Source organism: Morone saxatilis, unplaced genomic scaffold (assembly GCF_004916995.1).
Source record: "Morone saxatilis isolate NCDOM2014 unplaced genomic scaffold, NCSU_SB_2.0 Contig16, whole genome shotgun sequence".
NCBI classification, from domain to species: domain Eukaryota; kingdom Metazoa; phylum Chordata; class Actinopteri; family Moronidae; genus Morone; species Morone saxatilis.
Genome location: NW_023339718.1, coordinates 9,295,061 through 9,304,731, shown reverse-complemented (window position 1 = coordinate 9,304,731; position 9,671 = coordinate 9,295,061). Strand labels below are relative to the sequence as shown.

Here is a 9,671-nt window from a genome sequence, read left to right as displayed (position 1 = left end):
GCTCCTCAACGCCACAGTACCTTCTATCTCCGCTGATTGAGACTTTAAACCACACAACACTCAGAAAGATACTTTATTTATCCCGAGGGATAATCACTGATTTTGCACATGTACATAATAACAGTCTTATTATATTCTATTTATGGTGTATAGTGTTTATATTTTGTTGTATTTTATTCAGCTTTCTTTATTCTTTGTACTAGACTCTTTGAATTTCCCCTACAAGAGGATTCAATAAAGAAACATTTTATTATCTTATTACAGCTGTCAGATAAATGTAGTGGAGTAAATATATTTATAAATATGAAAATATTTCCCTCTGAAATTTAGTGGAGTAATAACAACAATACTTAACATATTTACAATCAGCCACCTATAACCAGTCATTTGTTGAGTTACAGGTAAAAGAAGAAGAAAAAGGTCACATAAAATAAAAATTTACAGTAGAAAACAATCATAATTAGATATAGCTATAATTTCTTATTGTGTTGTTTTTATTACCTTTTTATTTTCCTTTTTAACTTATGTGAAGTGTCTTTGAGTTCCTGGAAAAGCGCTCTATAAATAAAATGTATTATTATTATTATTATTATTATTATTATTATTAATATTACTCTGTGCCTGGCATTGAATGGTTATATTGTTACCTGTCTGATTTTACCTGCAACACTTGAGATGACAGATAGTGGCACCAGCCACGACAATCTTAATAACTTTGTGTCTTGTTTTCAAATGAGTTTCAGTTTAATATCATGGTGGGTTTCACTTACGTGCATTAACATCTTGTGTCTTTTTTCTGGGTTTGTAGCCTTTGGTAGAGAAACCATCCAGTGGAGATATGAAAACATACCGCTATCTCATCATAGAAGAGGACAAGGCATCCTTAGGTAAACTCTCTATATGAATATGAGAAGAAGGATTTATTCTCTATGTGTGTGAATTTGATTTCTGAATGGTCAGTTGTTAATTAGATTTTTTGTTGTTGTTGTTGACAGGGATGTACCATGTGTTTCTTCTCATAAAGGATGGTTTCTTCCACATTACAAACCTTGCACTGGCAAAGATCGAGACAGGTATTAAAACATGATGTGGAGGAGCACACTGTAGCTCACTTTGTGGAGCACACGGCTCATGTAGGTTAAATTCTTATTGCAGTGGCCAGGGTTCGATCCCCCCCTTTCCTCCTTTCAAGTCTATCTTCACCTGTCCTATCAATATATATCTAAAAAAAACTATGATGCGCAGTAGACTTAGTTTTGTTGGGGTCATTTTGTTGACCAAATTAAATAATAATTATTTTGTCATCACAGCCATTGAAAAAATGGATGTGGGAGCATTGAAAGAGGTAAGTTAAGTTAATCTTCTTTTCATGCTGTAGCTAAATAATTTTTTTTGAAGAGCAGAAATATAATCAGACTTTTCTTCAACTCAGCTCCAGACACTCATCAAGATAGACTTCTGCTCCACCAGAGATTACCATGACGAGGGCTGCAGTACAGCAGTGATGTTCAATCTGGGCCATGAAATCCACTTAATGATTGGGGTCAGTGTCTTTGAGAGAGGTTTTATTAATTTACTAACCACTTTCAGTTATGATACATGAATGCAAGCATATTTAAAAAACTAAATAAAATTAACTCTCTATTTATGGACCATTGTACTTCTAATATTTATTGCTTATTTTATTTCAGTCCCTGTTTTTCTGAATCTATTTAGCTTTCTAAGAAATGACAATGCACAAATGTACAATATTTAATTTAAATTCATGTACTGTACTTGAATGTAGATTCTTGCAATTTAATATTTTCTGATGGAATTCTTTTTAAAACTCAGTAGTGTTATTGTTCCTCAAAACAAAAACTTTAAATTAAGCTTTTAAATGTATTTGTGTGAATAACACATTTTTATAGGGATGGTAGTTACTCCTTATATAAAGCAGTAAAACAGCATGTATTTCTTGATGTACTTTGTCACAACATTGTGTATCTTCACAGGGGGATAAAGAAAATGTTTTGACTCACTGGATGATGGACCCTCATCAGGCCAAGATGTGCCTTGCTCACTCTGTCAACAATAGCTTAATTCCAGGTAAGCTCTTGCTTCATGTACAGTATATAACTTTACATTGTTAATGCGTCTTTCGGAAGATGCTGAATATTTATTTACATCTAGATATTTGACATCTAAATAACTTTTTTCATCAACAAGGGACAAATGTATGGGCTCAGGTTTTTGGACATGGATAGGAATAAATATAGTGTGTAGTTGTAAAACAATCCTAGATTAAAATGCCTCTTAGAGTAGATTGTGGGATGGTTGTAACATATATTCTCCTTCTGTTTACTTCAAAGGTGTGAGGAAGATGGTGGTGGTGGAAAATCTCTTGTATGTTCTTGACACTGAGGTGAGTTTAGTCGTGTCGCCTGTAGCTGTTTGATATACCATTGCATGAGGTTCAATCAAAAGTATTTAGGGTTTACATGGGGATTGCTTTGTGTTTTTCTTCGGTCCCAGGATGCCCTGAGTCTTTGGGACCTACATTTTCTTGTCATGATTCACTGTTGGCCAGATCTTGCCATTCATGACTTTGAACTCACCACAGAATGCGGCTCTGCCTCCTTGGTGGCGTATGTAACACTGTTTTATAACATACTGTAGTTTACAGAGATATATGCTTCAATTAAACAATCTTTGTTAACAATATGTAACCTGTGTGTACCACAGCCAGGACAAGGGCAGCATGAAGATGATCACACTGACAAAACAAGACAACAGTCAGGTAGCAATACAACTCCTTTTGAAGAACTTATAATCAATGATTGTCTCAAGTCTTATTTTTTACCCGATATGCTGGTTTTTAAATTCTTTCAGATCAACTCACTGCAAATACGATTTCTGCCGTCCATGACTGTTTGCTACTCTCTGGATGTTTCCTCAGTCTCCTGCCTTGTCCAGACAAAAATAAACATGGTAAACAATCAACACATATCAAATTGTTTTATGGATTTTGCATGTGCTGTTTCTAGTTGCTAATATTTCTGCTCATCTAAGTCAGTTGTTTTGTCTTCTGATTTCAGGATACTATTTATTTAGTTGAGGGGATTTGTGAGAATCCAGAAAGGTAGGATATGGTTTTGTATGATTACTGGGATTTTCGTCTGTGTCTTGAGAGATATGGTTTTAAAAAGTGGTCTTTTTTTTTCCTTGTTCTTCATCAAGTAGTCGAGGAGAGCCTATATCTTCTGTTGTTGTCAGATGCTTCACAGAGGCTTTGCCTGAGAACAGGTACCTCATTTTAATTGGCTACATTTCTACATTAATTGCAGCTGTATAACCACAGTCTGTATAATTTCACTTGCTTGATTTTTCTCTATTCCCAGACTGAGCAGACTTCTTCACAAACACATGTTTGAAGAGGCTGAAAAGTTCGCCATCACATTTGAGCTGGATTTAGAGGTCTGTCTGTATTGTTAGTATTGTTACTTTAGTAGCAGTGTAGATGGTGCTATACACAAATAACAATCATATTTTTCTTCAGCTTGTTTACAAGGTGAAGCTTGACTTTGTGCTGGAGCAGCTGGCCTCTGCATCTGTGGGCGGGTATGGACAGGATGTGTGGTCTGAACTTGTGGAGGAAGCAAAGACCAACCTGATGAAGATCACAGTCAGTGTCCAATGTTGTTTTTAGTCTAATCTCAATCTATAGTTCCAAGATGTTGATAAAACTTCTTGAGTTAGTCACAGCAATTTAAAATGAATTGTTATTTAAGTATTAATCACTTACTGATCGAAGTACATTTTTTGTGTTGCCTAGGATGAGCAGTATGTGGTGGAGTATTGCCTCAAGGCTCCATGGCCGACCTTTGAGACAGCAGAGAAGATGCTGAACCATGCTGCCACACAATACTCCTCCTTACAGATCCAAGAGGCCTTGGCGAGGCTGGCAACATTTTGCAGCCTGCACGGCCCCGAAAATTTCAAGTAAATTCTTATGTCTTAGTTATGTCTTTGTTTTTGTAGAGTACATTTTTACACATGGTGGTTTCTTCCTACGTACACTAATGTGGGATTTTACTATGTTATTCTGTCATCCATAGTGGCATTGCCTGGATTGAGTTTCTGAACAGTAGTGACAATTTAGGAGACATTCTGACCCACCTGAGAGAAGGAGACATGAAGGGTGCACAGCTGCTTTGGCTGAGATATGAGGTAAAGAACAGCTTAATGCCCTCATAAGTGCACAGACATTTGTCATATATCAATACCTTGTGTTCTAATGCAGGAATGTACTTACACATACATTTAACACTGATAAATACCAATGATGAAACAAAACATTTCTGTAAGAAATATGTCTCAGGATCAGTTGTGTGATGTTGTTTACTGTTGTGTTTTGTAACAGGGACAGATTGCAGCAGATTTGGATGAGAGCAAGCTTGAAGCCGTGCTCAGCGCCATCCCAGAGGACCTGCCATCCCAAGACCTCTGTCCTTGGTTTAGGACAGTTTTTGTTCCCTTTCTGAGGAGAGTGCTTCCAACAGGACAAGTAGGATCTGTTCTCTCAAATCTAAAATACAGTTATCTTCAATATACAGTGCAATGTTTTGAGTTGTTAAAGGTCTGTTTTTATGTACCCGTAGAAAATCCTGGCAAGATGGCTGGAGCAGAGGGCGAGGAATCTGGAGTTAACAGAGAAGGTAAAGAAAAAATCTCATCTTGACAAAAAAATGTTTAAGTCTAGTAAAACGAGGCTTTGTTATTAACCATGAGGTATGAGCATACGTTAAAATAATTAGTTCTAATGGATTTTGATGACTTTGCAACCTTAAATCACAATAATAGAAAATGGGGAAAAGCACTGGTCATCATTTGCTCATAAATATGGAACACGATATGAATCAGACTTTTAAATAATTTTTTCAAATAGTTGTATTAAACAGTAAACATATCAGCCACAATAGTTGAACCAGTGATTATAAATGTAATATGTTGTTCTAGGCTGCTTGGCCCCAGAACGGGTTGGACTTGGCAGTGCTTGGACTGCCCTCTTTATGGACATGGATGAAATCTGTGAGTTAGCCACATTTGTGCCTTCACAATCATAACCTACCTGATAACGTAAATTGTAACTTTAATTATGTGATCCAAGATTTATTTGTGTCTCTTTTTTTTAAGGATGATAATTATGGTGCAGAAGAGGTGGAGAACCTCAAGTCCCTGGTGTCCAACCTCCGTCAGCTCCTGGACCTCCACCGGAAATACAACTGCAGACTTTCACTTTCAGTCTTTGAGAAGGTTTGTCTATTATTCGTGGCATTTTCTGATGACATTTGAGCTTTAAACAAATATTTTATTTAAGTACATGAAAGAATTTCTGAAAAATTGTTTGGAGTTGTGAAGGGAATCAGGTTATACTTATTCATGCATGTAGATGTCAGCAGAGAACTGATATGATCACACTGTTTCAAAGATATTATGGTTTACATGTTATTTCATTATAGAAACAAACATACAGTACATTGTGGTGCTGTTGCTTTAAATTACATTAAATTGTAATATATTCATGCTGTTTTTTTCCACCATATATGTATATGGGGACATCCTGTTTAGAAGTGGTGTTATTCCTGGTACATTTTGAGTGGGTTTTGCGCTGTTGTTCCAATCTTACTAATTTATCTTCTTTGTGAATTTAAAAAGGGAAGTGTACGAAGTGTCGCGTTCTTCATGCTGGACAAAGTGCCGGCTCCAGAGCTCATCGCAGCCACAGTGGAGAGCAGTATTCTGCCTTATGCTGAAGAGCACGAGATTCCTTTTGATGAGCTGCTTTTACAGTATATCAAGGTAAAACTCCACCACTGCTAAAGCCCACTGGCGGCAAACATTTCATTTTCCAAATTTCTAATGATTAATGTGTCCCCTCTCAATCTGATCTCCCCTAGGATCTGCTAGAGCGCTGCAGTTCTCAGACCACAACCCTTTTCACAGAATGGGAAGCCAAAGCAGTGGCTGTGCTAGATTGCATGACTGATACTGATGTAAGTCCCTGTAACATCATTACTCTTACACAACAATGGTTTATGGTTAATAAGCACACATATTTGAGTGGAAATCAGCCACAACAGTAAACTAGGATATGTGAAATCTCACATTATTGTATTTCTTGGCAGCTGATGGTGGATGCTGTGCTGGAGATCATGCAGAAAGCTGTAGTGCCCTGGAGTAATGTGGTAGAAAAACTGGTTCAGCAGTACCTAGAGATGGATGGACCAAAGTACGTTTACATTGTCATCACCCTGATCCTTTTTTTGATACTGTATAAAATGTGGTAATATTAGCAGTTTCTAAATGTTTTTTCTAATTGATATATTCCCCAGACAAGAGCTTTTAAAGGAAAGCTACCGTCTGATGGAGATCAGAAAACTTCTGAGGGGCTATGGGATCCGCAACTTCAACCTCTCCAACAGCACTCAAATAATGGTAAGTTTTATTTGGTTAATTATGTGACATATGACCTTTGCTGTGCCTGACTATAAACTTTGGTGTTGTATGCTGTCCATCTTCCCCAGACACTGATTAGATACATCCTGAAGCAAGACTTGCCAATGTCTTTAGAAGACTCCCTGACATTAGCTGAAGCATACAAACTTCCAACCTCACAGATAAATTACTTGTATCTCATCCAGCTGATTGGCCAAGGAAAGGTATGCTCATCTCGGTGGAAATATTAAATCTATCATAATACATTTAAATTTTCTTTCTTTTTATGTATCCATGATTATATTTATTTTATGCTGCTTTCAGAGCGAGGAATGCATGACCGTCCTGAAGAATCTGTCCTCTGCAGAAGCAGAGTGTGTCATTGAGCGTCTCACGTCCTGGGCTAGGCTGCAGCTGCAGGACAAAGACCACATATCTGATGAGGTGAGAAGAGGGAAGGTTTGTCTGAAATAAAAGGTAATTTGGTAATCAAGGCTCAAGTTTCCAGATGCAATTTCAAGACCACTGAAGTCACGCTGTACATTCTTGCATTTTAAGAAAGTTTTAAGTATTAGAGTTTGTGATTGCTAAGCACTAAATGTCATTTTAACATGCTCTGCTGCCTGGGTGCCACTCCCTGGTCTCCTGTCATTGCATATTTAGATCCCTACATTTATGATGCCTTAACAGCTGAAAACATCCCAAACAAGACTCAAAATAGACCGTACATGAAACTTAATAATATCTCAATAAAGAACTCGATAATCATCTCAAGATCTGAACATAAAAAGTAGAACAGCATTATGACAACTTTCTCTTGGCATGTCTTGAATAGCACAAGAAACACCAGATGGTCATCGCTCAGGTGATTGTGGAGGCTCTGAAATACCTGCATATAATTCAAAAGCGTAAGTACTTACTTTCAAGTTACTAATTATAAAACCTGAACAGAGGGTGGCAAGTCCACGTATTCCTCTCAGTTCCAACTTTTCTCTTTATCTTCTTCTGGAAAGCGTTATTTGCTACATCGAGTAGTAAAACATGAATAGATACATTAGAAACACCCAACATTTATTGTCTAAACTTAGCTTACAGACAAAGACTAGGGGAATAAATGTCATAAATATGCACCTGAATATCCAAGAGTGATGCCAGGTTTTATGTCTTCTGCAGATGATGCTTTTAAAAGCATGGCGTGTGAAAACAACCTCATCATGTTCAAGGCGATTGCTCATCTACAGGTGAGTTTTCATTGAAGGGATGTTTTTCAATTCCAGCTGTTCTTTAATTGATTTTTTTTAACCTGCAGCCTATTTTCTTTTCTTCAGGAGGACTTTGATGTTTTCTTCACCCCCTCCAACTATGAGGATCCAAACATCAGAAAACAGATCCAGGAGCATCACATCACAGCCTATGAAAACACACATGGCCGCCGTTCGTCTAAGGGGAAGGCTACGACAACTCCAGTAGTGGCTAATGATCCCGATGGCAAGACCAAAACTATATCCACAGAAGCTGGCTTACGTCGTCTAGGGAGACAGCTGCAGCGCACCGAACAGGAGCTCTGGTCTGACCTGGCCCTGCGAGCTTTGGGAGTGGGCAAGGTGGACAAGGCCCTCAAGATCCTCAGGTTTGCATGTGTGGATGTTGTGCCGTGTGTATGAATCCAGGGATGGGAAACTGATGGGGCGTATTGTTGTTTTCCCACCCATTAGTTCTTTTTGGTTTGATTGTATTGCTTGCGTACGGAAAACCTCATGTTTTCTTTGTTCTCTTTTCTTTATGTCCTCAGTGAGCTGTATGAACACCACTATAACACCAGCACAGGGAAGGTTTTGTTCACTGCAGCCAAGACATTGTGCCAGATGCTGGAGGCAGATGTGCCCATGGTGCTTCCTGATGACATGGATTTGCCAGCAGTCATCCACGATTTGGCCCGCCAGGCAATCACTGTGTGCCACTCAGGTGAAGAACATTTGTAAACATCAGTGTTGTTAAACAACATGTTATGTTGGTGAAAATAGCTAAATATGTTTCTCAACTTTTAGACTAGACAGTTAATCTCTGTGATCTTGCAGTAAAACATGAATACACTTTTGTTATGAAAACTTGATAGGACATTTTTTTTTCTATTTCATCTTAAACCTGGTAAAAAAATAGGTTGGTTACAAATCACACAGATATTATGTGCCCCGCACAGCTCTAGAACAAGCTAATAATGCTCTTTTCAATATATTTGCAATAGTTTATCTCGTTTTGTTGAAGATGCTGACTACCTTCAGGACAGTCTGAGCTCTGAGCTAGCCTAGTTGTTCTATTGCTTCAAATAATTTCTAAGTTGCAAATTCCCCAAAGTGATATTAAAATAACTGTTACAGATCTGCTCCTGGACTGTCTGGAGCTCTGCAAGTGCACACGGATAGCTATGGATGTCTATCATCAGTGTCAGTTATCAGACAACTACGGCTTTATAGCCAAGGTAGGTATCTTATCTTTTTCCTTAGAATCACACTTCATTTACTTTTATTATTATTATTATAGAGAGCATTGCGCTTCCAGTCCAATATGACAAATTACCAACTGCTTGCTGCTAACTTTCTCTTGGTAAACCGATGCTGAAATTTCAATGTATACATTTGGGATCGCAACCAGGTAAGGTAGCCTACAGCTTACTGCTTCTGTCAGCTGCTATGCTCATTCCTTATCTCCAAGTCTTGCAGACACCAACACTGTACCCCCACTTGACTGACGCTCGCTGTCTGTCACACTGCTCATTGTGAAGATGGTCAGAGGCATGGCATTACCATTGGTATCATAGCCCTTATACTGATGTTAGTTTGGCGCCTACTGGCTCAGAGCAGAGCCGGCGTCGTCCACTAACGTCGGAAGTTGTTGGTTTGATCCCCACCGGCTACCTTCCGCCACCAAGTGCTCGAGGTATCATTGGAGCCAAGATACTCGAACCCGCAAATTGATCTCTGATGTCGTGCACTCGCGTGTGTGAATCCGTGGTGAATCGAATGAGTTAGTTTTGCGTTTGATGGAGCCTCTTGCCATCCACTGATGACCATGCTGTGTGAAAGGGTGCCAATGATGCGCACGCTAGTGAAAAGCAACTTTGAGTGGTTGGAAGACTAGAACGGCAGCTATACAAGTACAGGCTCCGACTTTTCCACCATCCATATCTATCTCAC

At 38.5% G+C, this 9,671-nt stretch overlaps 1 protein-coding gene across 1 annotated transcript in view; it reads left to right on the top strand.

Annotated features, from left to right (window-relative positions):
- The window catches only part of kntc1 (kinetochore associated 1), a 33,405-nt gene that overhangs the window by 1,498 nt on the left and 22,236 nt on the right, over nt 1-9,671 (top strand). The window contains exons 3-32 of the mRNA XM_035658215.1: nt 809-887; nt 996-1,073; nt 1,311-1,345; nt 1,433-1,543; nt 1,995-2,088; nt 2,352-2,404; nt 2,515-2,627; nt 2,725-2,779; nt 2,872-2,970; nt 3,078-3,121; nt 3,223-3,285; nt 3,381-3,456; nt 3,539-3,664; nt 3,815-3,981; nt 4,098-4,209; nt 4,403-4,546; nt 4,641-4,697; nt 4,999-5,070; nt 5,176-5,295; nt 5,698-5,841; nt 5,940-6,035; nt 6,168-6,271; nt 6,375-6,477; nt 6,567-6,701; nt 6,802-6,921; nt 7,313-7,385; nt 7,651-7,718; nt 7,806-8,107; nt 8,270-8,442; nt 8,856-8,960. Of these exons, the coding sequence (XP_035514108.1) occupies nt 809-887; nt 996-1,073; nt 1,311-1,345; nt 1,433-1,543; nt 1,995-2,088; nt 2,352-2,404; nt 2,515-2,627; nt 2,725-2,779; nt 2,872-2,970; nt 3,078-3,121; nt 3,223-3,285; nt 3,381-3,456; nt 3,539-3,664; nt 3,815-3,981; nt 4,098-4,209; nt 4,403-4,546; nt 4,641-4,697; nt 4,999-5,070; nt 5,176-5,295; nt 5,698-5,841; nt 5,940-6,035; nt 6,168-6,271; nt 6,375-6,477; nt 6,567-6,701; nt 6,802-6,921; nt 7,313-7,385; nt 7,651-7,718; nt 7,806-8,107; nt 8,270-8,442; nt 8,856-8,960 (3,121 nt within the window). The remainder of the gene's footprint in view (nt 1-808; nt 888-995; nt 1,074-1,310; nt 1,346-1,432; nt 1,544-1,994; nt 2,089-2,351; nt 2,405-2,514; nt 2,628-2,724; nt 2,780-2,871; nt 2,971-3,077; nt 3,122-3,222; nt 3,286-3,380; nt 3,457-3,538; nt 3,665-3,814; nt 3,982-4,097; nt 4,210-4,402; nt 4,547-4,640; nt 4,698-4,998; nt 5,071-5,175; nt 5,296-5,697; nt 5,842-5,939; nt 6,036-6,167; nt 6,272-6,374; nt 6,478-6,566; nt 6,702-6,801; nt 6,922-7,312; nt 7,386-7,650; nt 7,719-7,805; nt 8,108-8,269; nt 8,443-8,855; nt 8,961-9,671) is intronic.